The sequence below is a fragment of the Cyrtonyx montezumae genome, unplaced genomic scaffold (assembly GCF_038088225.1).
Source record: "Cyrtonyx montezumae isolate F1298 unplaced genomic scaffold, pur_monq_1.0 scaffold_18, whole genome shotgun sequence".
Taxonomy (NCBI): Eukaryota; Metazoa; Chordata; class Aves; order Galliformes; family Odontophoridae; genus Cyrtonyx; species Cyrtonyx montezumae.
In genome coordinates, this window is record NW_027071914.1 from 1,646,491 (window position 1) to 1,669,883 (window position 23,393).

The window sequence follows — 23,393 nt, forward strand, 5'->3', positions numbered from 1 at the left end:
CGCGACGCCTCCGGGTGCCGCTGTTGGCCGCCGCCGCCGCCTCCTCCTCCCGTCCCCGCCGGCCGCGCGCTCGCCCGACTCCGCACACAGCGGGCAGCAGAGACGCGGCGGCCGAACCGGAGCACGGATCGCTGTGTTCCGGCCGGATCGGAGCTCGGGACGGACGGCGCCCGGCTGGAAGCGCTGCGGGAGGAGGAAGGAGAGCGGCGAGCGCTGCTGCCAATGGAGGACGGGCGGCGGCGCCGCTGGAGTGCGGGAGAGGGGCTGCTGCCCGCTTTGCTGCTGTGCTGCTGCTGCTGCTGCTGCTGCCGGGCGGCGCCGGAGCGGCTCCGCTACGCGATCCCCGAGGAGTTGGGCAAGGGTTCGCTGGTGGGGCCGCTGGCGCGGGACCTGGGGCTGAGCCCGGCCGAGCTGCCGGCGCGCCAGCTGCGGCTCAGCTCGGAAAAGAGCTACTTCGCCGTGAACGGGGAGAACGGGAACCTGTACGTGAGCGAGAGGCTGGACCGGGAGGAGCTGTGCGGCGAGTCGGCGTCCTGTTCCGTCAGCTTCGAGGCGGTGGTGCAGAACCCGCTCAACGTTTTTCACGTCGAAGTGGTCATCCACGACGTTAACGACAACGCTCCGCGCTTCATGCGAGACAGCATCCAGCTGGAGATCAACGAGTTCACTCCTCCCGGTGCCCGCTTTGCCTTAGGGGTCGCCGAGGATCCGGACGTAGGCTCGAACTCGCTGCAGGGCTACGAGCTGGAGAACAACGAATACTTCGCGCTGGAGGTGAAGCAGAGCCAAGGCGGCAGCAAGTTCGCGGAGCTGGTGCTGCGCCGCGCTCTGGACCGGGAGAGCGAGCAAAGCCTGCGCCTGGTGCTGACAGCACTGGACGGCGGCGATCCTCCCCGGAGCGGCACCGCCCAGCTCCTCATCAACGTCACTGACGCCAACGACAACGCTCCCGTGTTCGCGGAGGAGCGGTACCGGGTGAGCCTGCGCGAGGACGCGCCGCCGGGCTCCGTGGTGCTGCATGTCTCGGCTTCCGACAGCGATGAGGGCACCAACGCCCGCATCACGTACGGCTTCGGAGAAATGCCGGCCAAAGTGCTACAGAAGTTCGCGGTGAACGCTGAGAACGGGACGGTGACACTACGGGAGGAGTTGGATTTCGAGGACACGCGGGGCTATACGGTGCTGGTGGAGGCGCGGGACGGGGGCGGGCTGGTGGCTCACTGCAAGGTGGAGCTGGAGGTGCTGGATGTGAACGACAACTCTCCCGAGGTGACGCTGACATCGGTGTCGAGCCCGGTGCCTGAGGACGCACCGTCGGGCACCGTCGTGGCGCTGCTGAAAGTGCGGGACCGAGACTCTGGGGAGAACGGGCTGGTGCGGTGCGAGCTGTCGGGAGAGGCGCCGCTGAAGATCGTGGCGTCGTCGGGCGGCTCGTACAAGGTGGTGACGGCGGGCGAGCTAGACAGGGAGCGGGCGTCCGAGCACCGGATAACGGTGATCGCCACGGACCGGGGCAGCCCGGCGCTGTGGAGCCGCGCGGATCTGGCGCTGGAGGTGTCGGACGTGAACGACAACGCGCCGGTGTTCGAGGAGGCCGCCTACAGCGCCTACGTGCACGAGAACAACGCGGCGGGAGCGCTGGTGCTGCACGTGAGCGCGCGGGACGCGGACGCGGGCGCCAACGGGCGCGTGAGTTACGCGCTGGCAGGCGGAGGCGCGGACGCGGAGTTCGTGTCGGTGCAGGCGGAGACGGGCGCGTTGTACGCGCAGCGCTCCTTCGACTACGAGCGGTGCCGCGAGTTCGCCGTGGAGGTGCAGGCGCGGGACGGCGGGACGCCGGCGCGCAGCGCGACAGCCACGGTGCGCGTTTTCGTGCTGGACCGCAACGACAACGCGCCGCGGGTGCTGTGGCCGGCGGCGGGCGGCGGTGCGGGCGGCGGTGCGGGCGCGGGGCCGTTCGAGGTGGTGCCGCGCTCGGCCGAGGCCGGGTACCTGGTGGCCAAGGTGGTGGCGGTGGACGCGGACTCGGGGCGCAACGCGTGGCTGTCGTACGAGCTGGTGCAGGAGTCGGAGCCAGAGCTCTTCCGCGTGGAGGCGCGCAGCGGCGAGGTGCGCACGGCGCGGGCCGTGTCGGAGAGGGATGCGGCCAAGCAGCGGCTGGTGGCCGTGGTGAAGGACCACGGGCAGCCGGCGCTGTCGGCCACGGCCACGCTGCACGTGGTGCTGGCCGAGAGCGTGCGGGACGCGCTGCCGGAGCTGAGCGAGCAGAACGCTGAGTCCGAGTTGGCTTCTGATTTAAACCTCGTTCTCGTGGTAGCTCTCGCTTTGGTGTCCTTGCTGTTTGTTTTTACGGTCATTTTGGTCGTTTTCTTTAAATGTCGGCGGCCCAGGAGTCCCCCCATCTTTCTAACTTCTGATAAGGAACTCTACTCCAGCCTTGGCCCCAAAGCGCCCTTCAACTACTGCAGCAGCACATTGCCTCTGCCCTATACCTACGAGGTGTGCCTGGCCTCTGAGTCGGGCCAGAAGGACTTCACGTTTCTCAAACCCGGGGCAGCAGCACTCTCTGACCTTCTTTTGGCTGGGGAAGCTGGCACAGGTGCTCAATCAGAGAAGGACCCTCCCGACCCTGACAGCTCGGCACAGGTGAGCTGCTCTCCCTTGTCCCTCTTTGCGGGTTCCTGTGGTTTCTCTCCTTTCTCGCTCTGCTGTCTCACTCTGCATGTGAGTTTCAGCAAGTTGGGGTACCGGGTTGGGGTTGTGGGGTGGAGTGATGGCACAAGGATGCTGGAGCCCAAATGGAATTCGCAGTGCAGGGGGAACTTTCTCATTCAGCCGTGTGTTTTACTGCTCCCTTTCCCCAAAATGGTGCTTTCAGGAGCTCCAATGATGTCTCTGTCAATAGTCCGGTGTCCCGTCAAGGTGAAGAAGATGTAATGCCTACAGATCACACAAAATGTGGGAAATGGAATTGTTGCATCTTCAGTGCCCTTCTTGAGTGGGGGAACCTTTTGGCTGTACTCAGCACTCTGCATCTTGGCTGACTGCTGCTGGGACAAGGCACTCTGAATTCAGCTCAAATGTACACTCATATGAGGAAAAAATCCTTATGAATCGTGATACACTTGTTAGAGAAATTGCTCAGTAAGAGCTTAGACTTGAGAGTATTAGAAAAGAGGCGGTGGCTGGAGGCAAAAAAAAACGCTTTGGAGATTATTTAAGAGTGAAGCGACTGAAAACTATTTCGAGGTTTTAGTTTCAGAATGGCTGTGGATGTTCTTCTTTTTAGATTATACGTAAGAAGGGAAGGTAATTGGAATTCGTTCGTGTAAAAGTTTGCGAGACGAGAGCTCTGCTTTCAGCTCTGTGTCCACGTAGAGGCGCTCCGGAGTACAGAGATGTGAAACCCTCCGTACTTAAGTGCGCTGTGCAGCTGCGGTGCGTAAAGCAGGGCATTTTCCTCGGGAACCGTCATGAATTCTGCTCCAGAATTCAGTTATTTTAAAATAACGATGAATAACATTGGGTTTTATTGACTTGAGGCGCATACTTTTGGCAGGTTCTGTGGGCTGGTGGTAAGGATGTGCTAGCAGTGATAACGATACACTTGAACTCCTGACAGTGTCTCCTTAGGTAGGAAACCCTGAGCCCATCGGCTTGATGTTGTTGAAGCTGTATACATTCTGTGCTCCTGGCTGCACTCCGACGGTCAAGAGGAGTTTGTGGGGTGAAAAAGCGTGCCCAGGGGCGACATCTCCGCCGGGACTCGCGTCTCCCACATTGGTGTGGGCGATTTGCGGTCCCCGCTCGCTTCTCCCCGTCACGGCAAGCTGCGAGAATCAGCGGCAGCTCTTCCGAGTGAGTTATTCAGAGCGTGGAGATCCGTGCAGTTCCCACCACTGAACGGGCGTGGGCGCTCATTTCAAGTCCGACTGTTCATTATCAGCGGTGGGGAGGGCTGCCACAGCCTGATTTTCACAGGGCTTTTGGGAGCTGCTGTTCCAAGCTCCTTTTTTCGCCTTCTCAATCCACCGAGAAAACGTAGTAGTTTCATGGGTGACATACACTGCATTGCAACGGTGCAATACTTTGAATCCGTTTGCACTCTCGAAGCGTCGGAAAAAAAAAATAAAGAGCTGCGTACAAGGAGGTGGTGTTGAGAGCAGGAACGGAGCTCGGGAGCCGCTGATCCCGGTGTCGGCACCTGGGGGGCTCCACGTGGGGCAGGGAAGGGCTGTTCCGAGCTGACTGCGTCCGAGGGGACCGAGCTGAGAGGTGGCGATGAGGGAGGGAGTGCTCAGCTGAGGTTGCTACGAGTTGTCCCCCTGAGACAGTGTTGGCGATGGGGAGAGGGGCTGGGGTGATGCTCATTTGATGGCGACGCTGCCTTGCATGCACCCAACAGCGCGCCGTCGGGACGCAGTGGGATAGTAGGAAAGGAGTGGACCGTTGGAATGACAGTGATCCGCGGGGTCCCGGGGGCTATTACCCCCTACACACACCTCGTCCCGCCCCCTCCACCGCCCACTCTCGCTCTGCTGTCCGTCTCCAACGGGATATTCTTTTCTCGGGGGACACTCCCGTTTCCCTGTCGCCCTTTTTGGCCGCTTCCGCTCCGTTAAGTCACGCCGCCGGACCTTCCCCGTGCGTGGGGACGGGACGAGCGCTCACTGAGCCGGGCGTCCCGCGGGGCGGGTGGGCAGCACCTCCCGGAGCCCTGCGCTCCGTGCAGTTATTGGCCGGGACTCTATGTGCCGCTGTCGGCCAATTGCTGGAGCGGGAGATCGGGCGGCCCGGCCCCGCTCGGAGCCGGGATGAGGCACTGAGAGGCTGAGAGAGAGCCGGGCAGTGAGTCAGAGCAGTGCCGCGGAGCGATGCCCGTCTCCCCGCCGCACGCCGCTTCCCGGGGAGCTGGGCAGCGGCATGAAGGGGCCAGCTGAGGATTTCTAGGGGGAAGAGGCGGGAAGCGATGAAAGGCGTCGCTGCGAGGAGCCGCGGGGTGACGCCGGGGCAGGTACTGAGCCTCTGCCTCTTGCTCGCCGCTTCCTCCGGGGCTTCCGCCGCCATTCGCTATGCCATCCCCGAGGAGGCGCGGAGAGGTTCGGCCGTGGGCAACGTGGCAGCCGACCTGGCTCTGGACCCGGCGCGGCTCTCGGGACGGCGACCGCGAGTGGTGTCCGGCGGTAGCAAGAAGTACTTCGCGGTGGATGCGGCGAGCGGTTCGCTGCTGGTGAGCGAGCGAATAGACCGCGAGGAGCTGTGCGGAGCGCTCTCCCCCTGCACCCTCAGCTTTGAGATCGTGCTGGAGAATCCTCTGGAGCTGTACAGCGGCGCCGTGGAGATCCAGGACATCAATGACAACGACCCGGTTTTTCCCAGCAGCCAGGCGAGGCTGGAAATCAGCGAGTCGGTGGCGGCCGGGACGCGCTTCCCGCTAGAGAGCGCGCAAGATCCCGATGTGGGAATTAACTCTTTGCAGACCTACCAGCTTAGCGCCAACCCGCACTTCGTGCTGGACGTACAGACGAGGGTGGACGGCAGCAAGTATGCAGAATTGGTACTGGAGAAGGAACTGGACAGGGAAGAGCAACGGGAGCTGCACTTGGTCTTGACGGCGCTGGATGGAGGCAGCCCCCCACGGTCGGCCCACGTGCAGATCCACATTGACGTGGTGGACTCCAACGACAATGCCCCGGTCTTCAACCAGTCCACCTATAAGGCAAGCGTGAGGGAGAACACGCCCAGCGGCACCCTGGTCACCAAGGTCAGCGCCTATGACCTGGACGATGGGCCCAATGGTGACGTCATCTACTCCTTCAGCAGCCACACGCCAGCCAAGGTACGAGAGCTCTTCACTCTGGACTCGGACACAGGGGAGCTGAGGGTCAAGGGACAGCTGGACTATGAGGAAATGAAGCTGTACGAGGTTTACTTACAGGCTAAAGACAAGGGCGTCGTTCCTGGTGTAGCCAATTGCAAAGTGCTGGTGGAAGTCGTGGATGTGAATGATAATGCTCCAGAGGTGACGGTCACTTCAGTGTACAGCCCTGTGCCTGAGGATGCAGCCCCGGGGACAGTCGTAGCTCTGCTGAGTGTAACAGACTTGGACTCTCGAGACAACGGTCTGGTGAACTGTTTTATTCCCCCAGGGATCCCATTCACGCTCAGCTCCTCCCTCAAAAATTACTACACATTGAAAACTAAGGCAGCTTTGGACCGGGAAGAGGCATCAGAGTACAACATCACTGTCACAGCCAGGGACTCGGGTTCACCGCCCTTGTCTGCAGTAAAACACATCCTGGTGCAGGTGTCAGACGTCAACGACAATGCACCCAAGTCTTCGCAGGACTCCTTTGATGTGTACGTGCTGGAGAACAACGTGCCCGGCATCTCTATTCTTAATGTGAGCGCCACAGATCCAGACTTGGGGCGCAATGGCCATCTCTCATATTTCCTCCTGCAGGGTGACACCACTGTGGGTCATCTCTTCTCCATCAACCGGGAGAGTGGTGTCCTCCATCTGCTGACCTCCCTGGACCATGAGGACCAGATGGAGTTCAGCATGATGGTGCAGGTCCAGGACGGTGGCTCTCCGCCTCTTGCCACCAATCTTTCGGTCAATGTGTTTGTCACTGATCTCAATGACAATGCCCCCACCGTGCTGTACCCCCTCCCCAACTCCACATCTTCCTATACTGACGTGGTGGCACCAGGCACTCCTGTGGGCCACGTGGTCACAAAGGTGGTGGCAGTGGATGCGGATGCAGGATACAACGCCTGGATCTCCTACACCCTCCTGCAGGCCACCGATCCCACTCTCTTCTCAGTTGGGCTGCACAGTGGGGAGATCATCACAGCCCGTCAGCTCCGTGAGGATGAGGCCCCCCAGCACACCTTGGTCATCCTGTTGAAGGACCATGGTGAGCCCGCGCTGTCAGCCAGTGCCACAGTCTCCATCTCTGTGGCCGAGAGAGTCAAGGAGGCACTCACCGACCTCACCGACGTGACACCCCCGCATGACCCCAGGAAGCACATGACTTTCTATCTCATCTTGGCCGTCATTTTGGTCTCGGCCGCTTTCTTCATCACCATAGTGTCGGTGGGCATCTTCAAGTGCTACAAGTGGAGGCAGTCAAAGGAGCTGTTCAACAGCTCCAGGAGCACTCTGTACAGGACACCAGGGCCCTTCCACCATGTTGATGCCGTGCGGGGTGGTTTCACGCCGTCCAACTTCTACCATCAGGTCTATCTCACCACGGACTCTCGGCAGAGTGATCTCCTGTGTAAAAAACCCATCACTTCCAGCCCCCTGGGGAGCCGCCAGAACACCATGAGGAATGGTGAGCCAGGACTGTACCACCAGATGGTGGGCACTGCCAGCCGGCTCCCCACGCCTGCTGAGGTAATGTAGCCCTTCCTTGTCACATTCCAGTGCCAAGCTGATCCGTGGCTTCTTCGTGCTATACGCCTATGGCAGCAGGTAGAGGCTGGGGGGGAAATATCCAGTTGTGCCACACTGTTAAAGAGCAGTTGGTTTCTTCGAAGTCAAATGAGCCATCCTGTGCATCGATAACGTTTGAACTGTGATGAGCAGGGTCGGGTTGGTCTCTTTACTCCCAGTAGTGAACCTGTGTCTTTTGAATGCAGTTTGGGGTACGCCTTGCATGCATTAGCCAGTGGAGGCTGAGGTCAGCTGGCAACCACTTATAAATCCTCAACAGGAACTCTGCTGCTAGTGAGGTTTCCTTCCCTTTGCTAAACAAGAACTGAGTGCTTGTAGGTGCAGGTAGTGATGGGGGACTGTGATCCTTCCGTGAGGTGGGCTGGGGACCACTGGCTGCTGGTAGAGCACCGGTGCATTGTGTCCTGTTGTGTAGCACACACAGCTGAAGGGCGATGCTGGTCCTGGCCTGTGGCTGTAGGGCAGTCTCTTCTCTCCTTGTCTCACTTGGTGTTTGATTCCTGATGGCTCCGTTTTCATTCCCATTTAAGCTCTGCGAGGATGCCCATCTCCGGGCAGTTTGATGGGGTCACAGGCTGCTCTCAGGGTTCCTCTTGAGCTGGGTGCTGGATGCTGATCCCGCTACCCATGTCTTCCATTACCACCCTTATCACAAACCCTACAAGATTTGCAATATGCTGTCTCACGGTGCTGTCTAACGTCCTGGCTGAATAAACTGCAGGCAGGAAAATGTTTGCGCATGCCAGGCTGCTCCTATGATTCTTCATCCCTGGTGGGAATTGTGCAGCATAATTTTCAAGCTTTCAATTACAGAAATGCTGCAGTCCTCGGGGGTGAGGCCGGGTGGTGGATCGAGCAGAAGGGGGAGATCTGGTGGGTTTCCAATGTGCCTGGTGCCGGTATGGTGTCCCCTCTGAGAGGTGTGAATGGGATCGGCTGGTTGCTTGGGGCGGAAGGGAGTGTGATGCTGCGGAAGCTGTGCACAAGCACAGGGCTCTGTGTGCAGCTTCTCACTGCAGCTGAATCACAGGCAGAATCAGAAACCTCACAGAGCTATTTTATGCCTTTTATTACTCTTTTTTTTTTTTCCTCTTTCCCGTCGTTTCTCATACTCAGCATTTCTCATCTGCAGCAGGCAGGAACGGCTGCAGCAGCTGCTGGAGCAAGTGTTTCTCTGCCTTTGTGCAGGTTGTGCTACAGCTGGGGACAGAAGTGTCCCCTCAAAAAAAGGCCGACAAGAAGCCTTGGGGATGGGGACAGCGAGTGATTTGAGCCTGGGGGTGGGAGGTGGTGATAACAGGCAGGTGTTATGCCAGAGCTCTACGTGTCCTCCCTCAGCCCCCCAGGGCTGTGTGAAACCAACACCAGGTGGTGGATGTTCAGTCTTTGTGGCGAATGATAGAGCCCAGCGCTACAGACTGTGTCAAGCTCACATCTGCAGGGCAGCAGCCAACCCCAGCCTAATGCAGTGGGGGTGGTGCTGCCGATCACTCCCCAGCTGCATGCTGGCTCTATCTGTGCAAGTCGTGTCTCGAGCCGTGCCGTGTCCCTGCCCCGCTGTGACCCCTCCGTGCCCCCATCCCAGATGCTTGCTGTTTGTTCCCACCACTTGGACACCTATTCCCTCGTAACGCGTGGGCTTCACCAGACCCATTCCTGCGGGAGCAGGGCCCTGTGCGGTACTGTCTATCCCCGTGTGATGCTGCTGCGTTGCTCCGGCGGCCGCCAGGTGTGCGGAAGCATCGCAGAGTCCATGTCACGACGAGTGGCACCGTCGGAAGCCCCCGGGGTACAGTGAGACCCACCGGGCTGCAGCCGGGGAAGCCATTCGCCCGGCGTTTTCCTGAGCTGGCCCTTTAAGAGCGCCTCCCCCCTCCCACCCGCCACTCGGACCGGGCAGTAGGCGGGACGTGGGCGGAGCTCTGCACCAATCAGGAGCCGGGAGAGCGCAGTCTCACATTGATTGGCAGCAGAGCGGCACCGCCCGTGGCTCTGGAAATGGCAGGGAGGGGCTGAGGAGGAGAGGGGGGCAGGGACCGAGGCCGAGCCGAGCCGAGCCGAGCGGAGCCAAACCTCCTTTGAGAGCCGTGATCCTCGGCACTGCGTCCATCCTCTTCCCTGTCCCCGAGGTCCCCGGGGTGCTTGTGTGGAGGGGACCGGCAGGGTCGCAGCTGCCCCCCCCCACCCCCCCGCCAGGACCTGGAGGTACATAGGGAGGTCGGAGTGTCCCGAGTGCACCCCCCATAGAGGCTGAGGATGCTCCAAAGCTGTGCCCGCTGTAATGTGTGCTTCTGCTGGGCCTCCTTCCCCCTGTAACGCCCGACGCTGTGGTCCCGTTTTGACCCGTGGGCTCATGGCTGGCACAGCCCTGGGTGCTGCTGAGTTTCACCTGTGCCAGATAGGGATGAGGAGCCCAGGCAGGTGGCTGTGGCCAACAGCTGGCTGCTGGCTCTGGTGGCCCACAGAGCACCACCCATGGCACCCACGGGGTTGGCAGCTCTTGATGTGGGCCTTCTCATCTGATGGTGGCACCGGTAGCAGCCCCACGGGGTTGATCCAGGGATGCCGGGCATCAGATGGGCACAGCATTAACTAAGGGCGGAAGAGAGGAGGTGGGACGGCAGCCCTGGCACCTTGTGCCTCAAACAAGCACTTTTTCATAGGGCATAAAAAGCCCTTTGGCCCGTGCTCTTTACAGCTGCCCTTTGTGTGCGGGCGCGATGTGAAGCCACCATTGTGGGAGCGGGAGCGAACAGGGAGGGCTTGTACCTCACCGGCTTCCAGGACGTGCAGTTTCCCGGAGAACGGGAAGCGAGCTGCGGGAGCAAGTGAGTCAGGCTGGGCCCGGGGGTGGTCGGCCCCCACTTCCCGCAGCCCCGCGGGTCCCCCATTGGGTGCGCGGGGACAGAGCTCTCGGCCAATTGGGTGCTGATCTGGAGCGGGGGATCTGCTCTCCCCCCACCCCCCCGCGCTGGGGCTGTGATTCAGCTCCCCTCCCCCAGCCCACCCCCTCCACTCGGATGCTGGCAGCCGAGCTGCAGCCTCCTACAGCCCCGGAGCTGCTTCCCGAGCTGGGGAACAGAGAGCCGGGGATTTTTAGCGGCTCCGCAAGGCCGGTTGTGTCCCGGGTCCGGTCCTGGGCCAGATGCACGCGGACATGGAGAGCGTCAGCCTCCAGCGACCCGCCTGGAAATGGCAAGTACTGAGTTTGTTTTCGCTCTGCGGCTGGGGCTGGGTCTCTGGGCAGATCCGCTACTCGGTGCTTGAGGAGTCGGAGGTGGGGACTGCGGTTGGGAACGTGGCCCAGGACCTGGGCTTGAAGGTGGAGCAGCTGGCGGGCCGCAGGCTGCGCCTGGGATCGGAGGAGAGCCGGCAGCACTTCTCCGTGCGCCTGGACAGCGGTGTCCTGGTGGTGAGTGAGCGGCTGGACCGGGAGCGCCTGTGTGGAGCCGCTGCCAGCTGCGTGCTGTCAGTGCAGGTGGTGGCAGAGAGCCCCCTGCAGCTCTTCCGTCTCGAAGTGGAGATCCTGGATCTGAACGACAACTCCCCCAGCTTCCCCACCGCCCGCCGCAGCCTGCGCATCTCTGAGTCCGCCGCCGTGGGCACGCGCTTCCCCTTGGAGAGCGCGCAGGACCCCGATGTGGGCACCAATGCCGTAGGCTCCTACCGGCTCAACCCCAACTCCCACTTCTCCCTGGACGTCAAGCAGCTGCAGGATGGCAAACTCTTCCCGGAGCTGGTGCTGGAGCGCGCCTTGGACCGGGAAGAGCAGCCAGAACTGCAGCTGGTGCTGACAGCTGTGGATGGGGGCAGCCCGGCCCGCTCGGGCACAGCACAGATAACAGTGCAGGTGCTGGACATCAATGACAATGCTCCCGCCTTTGACCGTGCCACATACAAGGTGCAAATCCTGGAAAACACACCTGTGGGAGCTCTGCTCCTCCAGCTCAATGCATCAGATCCCGATGAGGGCCCCAATGGGGAGATGCAGTACTCCTTTGGGGTGCACACCTCCGAGGCCATCCAGCGACTCTTTTCGCTGGACCCCCACAGTGGTGAGGTGCGGGTGAGCGGGGAGCTGGACTTTGAGGAATCACCCTTCTATGAGATCCACGTGCGGGCCCGCGACAGGGGTGTGCCCGAGATGGAGGGACACTGTGTGCTACGGGTGGAAGTGGAGGATGCCAATGACAACCCCCCAGAGGTCCTGCTCACCTCCCTGCTGAACCCAGTGCCCGAGGACACCCCACCAGAGACTGTCGTGGGGCTCTTCAACGTGCGGGACCGAGACTCAGGGGCCAACGGGGATGTGAGCTTAGAGGTCTCCCCCAGCGTGCCATTTGCCATCAGGTCCCTGCAGAACCACTTCTCACTGGTCACCCGGCAGAGCCTGGATCGAGAGACCACCTCGCAGTACGTGGTGCAGCTGATTGCCCAGGACAGCGGGTCCCCTGCTCTCACCACGAGCCTCACATTGCTCCTCAATGTATCCGACGTGAACGACAACCCGCCACGCTTCCTGCAGCCCTCCTACGAAGCCTTCCTCCTGGAGAACAGCCCACCAGGCTCCCTGCTCTGCACCGTCTCTGCTTCGGACCCCGATGACGGAGACAATTCCCGTCTTCTTTACTCCATAGAGGAGGGCCACGTGCAGGGTGCTCTTGCTTCTTCCTACGTCCACATCAACCCCAACAACGGCAACCTCTATGCTCAGCGCACCTTTGACTTTGAGCTGCTCCAGGTTCTACCGGTCTCAGTGGTTGTGCGGGACTCAGGGTCTCCCCCACTCCATGCCAACGTCACTGTCTACATTTTTGTGCTGGACCAGAATGATCACCCCCCCACCATCCTGCACCCTGCTGGTGACGGTGATGTCCCCACACCAGAGAGGGTCCCGCTGTCTGCCCCGCCAGGCTACCTGGTGACCAAGGTGACAGCAGTGGATGCAGACGCTGGGTATAATGCCTGGTTGTCGTACCGCCTGCTGCCCGAGTCCACGGAGCCCTCCTTGTTCCATGTATCCCCGTACACAGGGGAGGTACGGACAGCACGTGCCCTGCAGAACACCGATGTGGCGATGCAGCAAGTCCTCATTCTGGTGGCAGACAACGGCGACCCACCGCTCTCCACCACTGTCACCATCAGTGTGGCCCTGGAGGAGGAGGCTTTGGAGGAGAGCTACAAGCCCCGGGATTTCCTGGCTGGTACCAAGGAGAAGCCGGACCTGACCCTCTACCTGATCATTGCACTGGCGGCCATCAGCACTGTAGCACTTGCCACCGTCACCCTCCTTGCTGCCTGGTGCCTGCGGCACCGAGGCCGTGCCACCGCCTCTCCCCGCTGCTGCTGGGTGGCCGAGTCGCCGTCCCGGGACATCTTCAAGCACTCCAGCCCCAAGCTGCAGCTCTGCTCCGACGGCACCCTCAAGTACATGGAGGTCACCCTGCAGCCCGCCGATGCGCAGTCCCAGTGCTACAGCACCTGCTTCTCTCCCGACTCCGACCGCAGCGACTTCACCTTCCTGCGGCCCTGCCCACCTCCCGGCACCCTCCCGAGGGAACCCGGGGCTTTCCTCTCCGCCTCCGGTACCCTGCGGGACGCCGGCCAGGTGAGCGCCGGGTGAAGGCGGGGCTGGACCGGGGCCGCTCGGCGCCGACTCCCGGATCCACCCTCGCGGGGCGCCGCGGGGCGGGGGCTGCCTTTGTCTTCCCGGCCCGACGTGGGGGGCTCGGGGGGAGTGGGGGCTGCTCGGGGCAGCGCGGCAGGTTCGCGCCGCGCCGCAACCATTGAGCGCCGCGATTGGTGCCGGTGTTGCTGTCCTGAGAAGGAGCGCGGCGATTGGAGGAGCGGCGCGGCTCACGGAGCCAATGGAGGGGCGGCTGCGCCGCGCCCCCCCCGTCGAGCAGCGGCCGCCCCAAACAATGAATGGGAGCGGTGAGCGCTGAGCGCGGCCCCGCAGCGCGGGCGGCCTCCTCCGAGGGCATCGCTCCCCCGGGCGCCGGCAAGGATGCTGAGGGCAGGAAAGGCGGGCTGGTCCCTGGGGCTGCCGCGTGTTTTCTCCTTCTGCTTGTTCCTGCACAGCTCCTCTGCCCAGATTCGCTACAGCATCCCGGAGGAGCTCACCCGGGGCGCCTTCGTGGGCAATATCGCGAAGGACCTGGGCACCGATGTGGGGAAACTGGCGGCAGCCAATCTGCAGGTACTGTCCGATTCGGATTCGCAGTACTTCTCCGTCAACGTGAACACTGGGGTGATAATGGTGAGCGAGCGGATAGACCGGGAGCAGCTCTGCGGGCAGAACCCCCGCTGCTTCCTCCACCTGAAGCTTGCCATCGAGAACCCGGTGGAGTTTTACCGCATCGAGGTGGAGATCCTGGATATCAACGACAACTCCCCGGAGTTCCCCAGTGATGAGGTGTCCTTGCGTATCTATGAGCTGGCATCCCTGGGCGCCCGCTTCCCCATCCAGCCTGCACAGGACCCCGATGTGGGCACCAACACCCTCCAGACCTATCACCTGAGTGCCAATGAGAACTTCAACCTCAATGTGAAGGCGCGCACGGATGGTGGAAAGTTCCCTGAGTTGGTGCTGGAGAGGGCCCTGGACCGGGAACTCAGAGCCTTCCACCACCTTGTCCTGACCGCCGAGGATGGGGGCTCTCCCCCCAAGTCCAGCAAGACACACATCACTATTCAAGTGCTTGATGCCAATGACAACCACCCGGTCTTTGACAGACCATCTTATGGAGCCCGTTTGGTGGAGAACTCACCACTTGGCACCCTTGTAGTGAAGCTAAATGCCACCGATGTGGATGAAGGGCCTAATGGGGACATCCGCTACTCCCTCAGCAGCCACAACTCGGATGCCTTACGCCAGATCTTTGCCATCGATGAGCAAACTGGGGAGATTCGTGTCCAGGGCAACTTAGACTTTGAGGAGGCAACAGTGTATGAGATAGAAGTGGAGGCCAAGGACATGGGGTCACCCACAATGGAGGAGCACTGCAGTGTGGTGGTGGAGATCACTGATGTCAATGACAACGCTCCTGAGGTCATTCTAACCTCCTTCTCCAGCTTCCTTAGCGAGGACGCACTGCCGGGAACGGTGGTAGCTGTCATACATGTCAAGGACAGGGATTCTGGGGACCAGGGCAAGGTCCAATGTCACGTGTCTCCAGACCTTCCATTCCAGCTGCGCAAGGACTATGAGCACCAGTACTCACTGCTCACCAGAACCCGCTTGGACCGGGAGCTCGTTGCCTACTATAATGTCACCATTTCAGCCTCAGATCTGGGCAGCCCTCCGCTCTCCCGCCACACCATCCTACCCATCACCCTGGCAGATGTCAATGACAACGCACCCCAGTTCGAGCAAGCATCCTATGAGGTGCTGGTGGCAGAAAATAACCCGGTGGGCAGCGTGCTGGTTACTGTCTCTGCTGTTGACCCTGACTCAGAGCAGAACTCCCGCCTCTCCTACTCCATCCTGCGAGCTGGTGGGACAGAGCCAAGCCTGGATCCGACTCGCTACCTCTCCATACACCCCACAAGTGGCCAGATCTCTGCCAAACTCCCCTTTGACTATGAGCAAACCACCTATCTCCAGTTCCACGTAGAGGTCTCTGACGGTGGCTCCCCGGCCCTGAGGAACAGGACGCTGGTTCACGTTTTTATCGCGGACCAGAACGACAATGCCCCACGGGTGCACTTTCCCAGGGCTGGGGAGGATTCTGCCACCCAGTTGCGCATCTCCCCCTCCACCGCCCCTCTTGCTCTCATCACCAAGGTGGTGGCCATAGACGCGGACTCGGGGCGCAATGCCTGGCTCTCCTACCACCTCATGGAAGCCACCGAGCCAGGGCTCTTCAGCGTGGCCCTACGCTCCGGGGAGATCCGTACCACTCGGGCCCTGCAGGAGACAGACGCTTCTGCACACGAACTGGTGGTGGTGGTACGGGACGCCGGGGAGCCACCGCTGTCCACAGCCGTCACGCTGGTCGTGTTGGTGGAGGAGAGGGGCCCCGAGGCCCTGCTAGGCTCTGAGGCTCAGGCCGTGGACGGTGGGGGTTTGCCCACCATCACCATTTATCTGATCGCTTCACTGGTGCTCATCTCCAGCGTCTCACTGGTGGGACTGGCAGTGCTGGGAGTGCGGTGCGTGCGGCGGGGCTCAGCACCTGCTGTCCAGGGCTGCAGCGTGAAGAGCGTGGACACGCTTCAGCCCCCACCCAGCCACATCTTTGGCCACTTGCACTATGAGCCCAAGCAAGGGGACACGGTGATGGGTGTCCAGGTGACGGCCACGGCACCCCCTGCCCCTCGCTACCGCTCCTGCTTTTCACCCGTCTCTGACATCAGCGAATTCATGTTTGTGAAACCCTCCGTGGGCACAGCCGGTGTGAAACCGTCAGCGCCCAGCGAGGTGAGCTCGGGAGCGGGCGGTCCCGACCCCCCGGCCGCCTTCGGGGAGGGGGTGCCGGCCGGAGCCCGCCCGCCGCTGCCGGGAGTCCCCGGTTCACGGTGTCAGGGATCCCCGGCGCCCGCCCGGCGCTGAGAGGGCGGAGTGGCGGCGGCGGGAGGAGGGGGGGCTGCGCCGTGCGTATTTTGAGGAAGGCGGTGGAGGAGGGAGGGAGGAGGAGGAGGGGGAGGAGGAGGGGGCTGTCGAGAGACGTAGAATTGTCGCTCGGTCCATCCCCTCCGCTCGCCGACTTTGTGCGCTTTCGGTGTGCCGGGGAGCCGCTCAGCCGGGCTGCGACCGCCACCCCCCGTCCCGTCCCGTCCCTTCCCTCCCTCCCTCCCTTCCTTCCTCCCTCCCTCCCTCCATTCTTCCCTCCCGGTCTCGTTCCCGTGGCTCCGGCGGCAGCTTCGTCCCGGCGCGCTCGGATCCGGGGCGCGGGGCTCTCCGGTGCGGCGGCGGGGGGGGGTCCTGCTGGGAGCCGCTTCCTCTCCGCTCGCACAGCCGACTCGGCATGCTGAGGGGCCGGGCTTCGCCGTGGCAGCTCCCGCTGCTGCTCGCAGCCCTCTCCAGCCTGCAGCCGCCCGGCCGAGCCCAGCTCCGTTACTCCGTTCCCGAGGACCGGGAGCCGGGCACTCCGGTGGGCGACGTCGCCAAGGATTTGGGGGTGGAGGTGCGGAGCCTGGCAGCCCGCAACCTGCGCCTGGTGAGCGAGTCTGAGCAGCGGCACTTCCAGGTGGACCTGGCGGCGGGTGTGCTGCTCCTCGACAGGCGGCTGGACCGTGAGGCGCTGTGCGGGCAGAGCCCCACCTGCTCTCTACACCTCCAGCTCGTCATGGAGAACCCCCTCCAGCTCCACCGTGTCGAGGTGGAGGTCCTCGACGTGAACGACAACGCACCGCAGTTCCCCAAGCCGGAGGTGGTCTTGGAGATCACAGAGGTGGCCAACCCCGGGACTCGGCTGCCGCTGGAGGTGGCAGAAGACCCAGATATGGGCTCCAACTCCATCTCCACCTACGAGCTCAGCCCCAGTGAGCATTTTGGCCTGAGTATCAACGTGAGAGGAGATGGGGTCAAAATGCCTGAGATTGTACTCAAAAAAGCGCTGGATAGAGAGAAAGTTGCTGTTCATCATCTAACTCTGACAGCCCTGGATGGAGGGAATCCGGTGAAATCTGGTACTGCCAAGGTCACCATCCGTGTCCTGGATGCAAATGACAACCCTCCTGTCTGTGATCCACCTGTATCCAAGGTGTATCTGGAGGAAAACATGCCAGTGGGCACTCTGGTCACCAAGCTGAATGTCACCGACCTGGATGAAGGCCCCAATGGAGACGTGGAGTATTCTTTCAAAACTAGCAATAATGCACCTGGCAAATTCACTAAGCTGTTTGGTTTAGATTCCCGGACAGGGGAAATCAGAACCAAAGCCCCTTTGGATTATGAGGAATCCAGTGCTTATGAAATTGCAGTTCGAGCCCGGGACAAAGGATCCCCGGCCATGGAAGGACATTGTCATCTACGGGTGGAATTAATTGATATAAATGATAACAGCCCTGAGATTGTGCTGACTTCCCTCTCCAGCCCTGTGCTGGAGGATGCGACCCCGGGAACGGTGATTGCCCTCATTGGTGTAAAGGACAGCGATTCTGGAGACAACGGGCAGGTCCGTCTACAGATAGCCAAAGAGCTCCCATTTAAGCTGGTGTCATCTTTCAAAGAGCACTTCTCATTGGTCACAGATGGTCCCCTTGATCGGGAGAAGGCCATTGGATACAACATCACCGTGAGGGCTACAGATGCAGGGTCACCACCGAGGGCTGCACAAAAAACCTTCTATCTCCGAATCGCTGACGTGAATGATAATGCACCAAACTTCTCCACCCCTTTTGATACAGCCCATGTTCTGGAAAACTCTCTTCCTGGAACTTCCGTCTTTTCAGTGTCAGCATCTGATCCTGACGAGGGTAGTAACGCCAAGCTGACTTACTCTATCCTGGACAACGGGATGCAGGACATACCCATCTCAACCTATTTCCGCATAGACCCGGACAATGGCACCATCTATACTGTGCGGGCTCTGGACTACGAGCAGGACAAGGTGTTCCAAGTGCCCGTGGAGGTGAAGGATGCTGGTTCTCCTGCCCTGAGCAGCACTGCGGTTGTCCACGTCTTTGTCGTGGATCAAAATGACAATGCCCCCACCATTGTCTATCCATCCGTCCCCACGGGCTCTGCCTTCCACCAAACCATTCCACCCTTGGTAGAGCCTGGCTACCTGGTCACCAAAATCGTGGCTGTGGACGCTGATAGCGGCCATAATGCCTGGCTGTCCTATCAGCTGGAGGAGACGGATGAGGCCCTGCCCTTCCAGGTGGAGCGCCGCACCGGGGAGGTGCGTGTCAGGGCGGCTCTCAGCGAGTCGCAGTCTCCCCACCGCCTGGTGGTCCTGGTGCATGACAACGGGATGCCATCCCTCTCAGCTTCGGTGGTGATTGTCATTTCTCCAGAGGAAGATGGCGTGCAGGACTTTTCCAAGTCCTCTGACCTGCCTCAATCGTCTCCCAAGGACAACAACCTAACGCTGTACCTCATCATCTCCCTGGTGTCCATTTCCCTTGTGTCATGTGTGATGTTTGCTGTGGCAGTTGCCCGCTGTCTCAGAACGGGCTCTGCTGGCTGGGCTCTCATGGGCTGCTGTCAGGGGTCTGCCCGCAAGCCCACCTCCCACTTCCATGGGCAGTTGAGGCCAGATGGCTTCATCAAGTGCCTGGATGTGGGCAGAGCAGGGCTGGGCTCCCCAGCACAGAATTACACCTCCTGTTTTTCCCCAGTATCTGAGCAGAGCGATTTCCTCTTTGTAAAACCCTTCAGCCATTCTAGCACCGCGGAGACCGTGGCTGCCTACGAGCAGGTGACCAGCACCTTAGCGAGTCCCTGCGATGGGGTAAGAGATGGGGGGTTCTCATTGTTGCTGCAGGAGGTGGCTGCGGGGTATGTGTGTGACCATCCCCCTCGGGAGGTGGCAGGGAAGGAGGTTGGCTGTGCTGGGTGGAGGTGGGGAAGAGGATGACCATCAGCACAAAACAAAAGCCTGCGTGTTCGTGGAGCTAGGAGCTTCCTCTTGGCCCCGTTTGGACTTTATGAAGTGATACTTGCAAATGTGGAAATGTGGGGCTTCGGGTGTTAAACTTCTTGACTCTCTTTATTCCCTTTATGCTGTGTGGAAGGAGAATCAGAATGAGATGATCTCAAAGCCAGATCACCTGAGTGTTCCTTTTGTTCTGTTTTAGGAATGTGCTGGGGTTTTTCTCACTTTTTGACTCTCAGATGTTATTAATTACTGGTTGTGTCATGGCAAAGGACTGCTTTCTATCTCAGTAGTTTTCAGCAAGGGGCTGAATTCTCTCTTTAGCACTGGAAGCAGTGCATTTTTGCAGAGATCTTGATGACCTTACGTGCCCTTGGGCTCGCAGAGCCCTGGGTGGAAGCATGCTGTGAAAACTTGAGCCACTTGCCTTCAGATATCTAAACCCAGATGGAAGTGACTGCATTTAGCTGCAGCTTTTTTAACTTTGGGATATAAAAAGTAAAGTCACTTTGTGTCATAAACGCCTGCCCTATATTTTGAAAGTGGTAATTGCAGTAAGGATTGGAAAAAATAGATTGGGGAGGGCTTATCTGATGGGGGGCTGTGTGCCAGTGTGTGTGCAAAGCTACGTGAATCTGAAATGTGGAGGGTGAGTGTGCAAATTTGTATGCAGCAGGGGTAGAGTGGAGCTCTTATTCTAAGGGGACTCAGTAATTTATTCTAATGTATTCCTTCATGAGAATCATCAAAGCTGTGGCGAAATTAGTAAAATCACATCTGCTAAATAAAAATCTAGGTCAGCTGTACCCGTTTCCCTTCGCCTTAGTAATTGCAAGTACAAGCAGAATAATCCCATAAAGCTGCTGTTCCACGGTACAGACCGGGAGCTGCTCCTTCCTAAGGTAACCAGCAGAAACGCTGCCCTTCCCAGGTAGCAGCACCCCGAGCTCCGCACCCGTCCTCGTTGACAGAATGCCCATTGTCTGATGGGGAAATAACAGGGGCAGAAAGCGACACGAGGCGTGCTGAGGGAGAGACAAAGCGTGCTGCCGGGTCTGAAGTTTGCTGTGCTTCCTGAACAAAGAGTGCTCTTGTTTTTTTCCCCTCTTTGCTGTCCGACGCTTGCTCTTTTCTCTGCAAACAGAAAAATATTGTAATGCACTGAGGTACAGCGTCTGGGAAAGTCATTCAGATGTTGGGTGTGACACGTGGGCTCGGGCAGGCCTTACTAAGGACAGAAGGACAGGTCAGGAAGGTCTGTTACCACCTTACCTCCCATTGAAAGCATCTTTCTCTGTATCAATTAGCTGTGCCACCCCCCCCACACCCCCCAGGCTCATTGCTTTGGTGCCATCTCTCCTGCTGGAGCAATGCCCTTATCAGTTTATTTCATGCTTCATTTCTTTCACAGCCTGGTTTCCTGAGCTGCTTTGGAAGATTATTCACTGAATAGTGTTTGTCACGCTTCTTGGTATTCATGCTGGTCCAGAAATACTCAGAAGAAAGGGAAGGAGTGGGGTGGGGGGGCTTTTTTTCTCCATTGTTCTAATAGATTTGCTTTACTTGGAAAGAATACACTGCTATCCCAGGCTGAATAATCCAGGATTGGTTTGCAGGTGAGAATGGAGGTCTTAAATCTCTTTTCTGTTTCCTTTGCAGCAAGCTCAGCCTAACCCGGACTGGCGCTTCTCTCAGACCCAGAGACCTGGAACGAGTGGGTGAGTGCACCTTTCTCTGTGTATGCATTTGGTGAAGCCTTTGTTCCTTTACATGCTGATCTCAGTGTGGGGAGTCCTGGTGGGAAGCTCTGTGAATGGAGTTTCTCTGTTGTGGGCAGAAAAGACACGGAGCCAGAACCAGTGGTGTTTGTGTGCCTGCTCTGTGTGATGGTGTGAGCAATTTGCAATGAGCTTTGGTGTCCCTGGCTCAGATTAGGAACTGAAGAGGGCAGTGAAGTCATGAAAGAGTTAAAGGACTGGAGAGCATGCTTCGCGTGGCATTGTTATCTAAAGCAGATTCTGAGCATTTGGTCTAGATCCATGCAGGTTCTGAGCACCATATCGTATTCCTCCCCCTGCTCAGAGGCCACTGGGGATTCCTGCTTTGCCTCGAGGACCCCATGGCAGCCAGAGGTTTTGTGGGTGGTAGGTGTCCCCAAAGGCCCTGCTGGAGCAATGTGTCCCAGCCCATCCACCAGGCCTCAGCAGGAGCAGCTCCCTCGCTGGGTGCTCCTGTTATGTGCTTTCTGTTCTGGAGCTGGGTTGGGGTCTCTGGACCCAGCTCCAGTTTTGGGGAGGTTGGAGACTTTCCTACATCCTTTGGGAAGTGGTTTGGGTGAAAAGCCGTCCCCCTGGCCCTGGGTGATTGGGCAGAGGGGGACTAAGGATATAAGAATTAGGTCTCAGGAGTCAGGAGGCTCACAGGGAAGGCCCCTGAGGTCAGGTCTCACCCTCAAAACCGTGGCAGCCCACCTCCCCAGCTACAGGTCATTGCAGGTGAGGATGCCTCCTGGGTAATTCCTGCAGGAACAGCTTGCAGCACCTGCTGGAGGGCATTTGGATGCTGTGCTCACTTGGCTGGGTCAGCCCTGTGTCTGCAGAGAAGTCTCTGTGTCCCTATGCTTTGTAGTTACTCGGTGGCCTCTTGGCCACCAGGTCCTGGGTTTCAGTGTTGGAGCTTGCATTTTGGGGTCAGCACTTGGCACCCGTAACACTGACTGTGTCTGAGTCTTTTTTGATCCTTTAGCTTAATGGAAGGGAAGCAAAGAGGCTGCTAATAGCTTAAGGAGCGTCGCAGCAATTAAAGATTTTATTAGGTTCTCCTAGCTGACAGAGGTGCAGTGGACTGATGGTTTGATGTAAAGCTGAAAACGTTGCTGCCAGGAGCCAGGCACGGGCTTTAACACAAGGCTGTTGCTGGGAGAGTGTTCTCAGAGCTCTGTTCAATCCTCACCACTGAGAACTTTTTTAATCAGGAAAAATCTTTCCAATCATTCACGCTCTGCTTCAAACGACAATTAACTGCAACACCCTGGTAATGCAGAAGTGCCCGAGAGCCCCTGTGATGGTTTTGATATGAGAAGTGGGGGCAATGAGCCCAGTCAGAGCAGCCCTACTGCTCCTTTTCCAGCATCATTCTGGAGCTCGAGGCACAGCACCAGCACAGTGCAGATCTACTTAACTTAGTGGTAGGGACCTTTCTGAGGTAGTGGGACAGTGGCATTAACCCAAAACCCCAGCTTGGGCTCTTCACACGCTCCCCCTGTGCTGTTCCCACTGTCTTACCCAATTTCTCTGCCCTGAGTGTCTACCCCTGGCTATGATGGAGCTGCTCAAGCCCTGCCCTGTGTCTGTCCCTGCTCAGCCCATGTACAACTGTGTCACCTGCTACTGACACGTGTCCCTCTCTGACACCGTGAGCTGTCACGGGTGCAGAGCTCTGCTTGGAGCTTGATGTGCACAGGCATCTCCCAGCTGGAAGAAAAGGGACATGCACTTAACTGTGTTTGCCCAATCTATATTAAAATAGCAATGAAAGCAAGACAGCTTAGGCTGAGGTTTGAATGAGTGCCCAGCACTGACCCTAAGCTGGAACGTGGGCTAAAATCCTACACTGATTTCTGTAGTGCTGTGTTTGTATGTACTGGGACAGAACTATCAGGAGGCTGGGTAGACCTGGCCACCAAAACTACCACAGTGTCAGTGAGCACCTGCAGCCAACTAGGGCTCAGGGTGGGCTCAGCAAAGCAGGACCGCCTCCAGTCTACATATCTCTGCCCTGAGAGCATATCCATATGGGACAAGAAAACAAACGTGTTCCTTTGTGATCTCAAATGTAGGAGAGCTCTGGTTGCACATGCTCAGAAACATGAGTTCAGACAGCATCCTTTGGAGATGGGGTCAGGGCTGTAGCTGGGCAGAGCAGTTCTCAGTTAATCTTGTTTGGGAGAAAAAAGAGGATAAATGGATCTATTTAATAATCTTTGCATTTTGTTTTCTAAAACAACAACAACCCACTCATGCTGTATCTGGGCAAATATAAATGAAGACAGAATAATGCCAAGCAGCAAATGCAATTCCCAAACAAATCAGATCAGCGGCTGCGGGGGGATTACAGCCATGAGCAGTCTGAGTGGCGCAGCCATGGCAGCACAGCAGGGCAGACATCTCCTTGGTGGGATCTCTGTGCAGCAGTGTATTCAGCAGAGCCCTGGGTCAGGATTTCCCACCTAGAAAGCAGGGGAAAATAATAAAAGAAAGGAGGAGAAAGCCCTGGGTTGCTCATGGATGGGGATGAGGGAGGAGATGTCCCAGCTGGGAAGAACTAGTGAATGCTTCCATCACAGCGATTCTCCCGTCATGGAAGGATGGGGACAGCCCAGGTGG

At 59.0% G+C, this 23,393-nt stretch overlaps 1 protein-coding gene across 10 annotated transcripts in view; it reads left to right on the forward strand.

The window, feature by feature from the left end:
• The window catches only part of LOC136047376 (protocadherin gamma-C5-like), a 118,955-nt gene that overhangs the window by 85,562 nt on the left and 10,000 nt on the right, over nt 1-23,393 (forward strand). For 5 of the 10 annotated variants that reach the window (XM_065734420.1, XM_065734422.1, XM_065734423.1 and 2 more), the window contains exon 2: nt 20,668-20,726. In XM_065734420.1, coding sequence (XP_065590492.1) covers nt 20,668-20,726 — 59 coding nt within the window. Of the gene's footprint in view, nt 1-102; nt 2,647-4,737; nt 5,015-10,566; nt 13,071-16,701; nt 18,865-20,185; nt 20,255-20,667; nt 20,727-23,393 lie in introns of those variants that run through there. The other 5 variants (XM_065734426.1, XM_065734429.1, XM_065734421.1 and 2 more) reach the window with 5 other exon arrangements.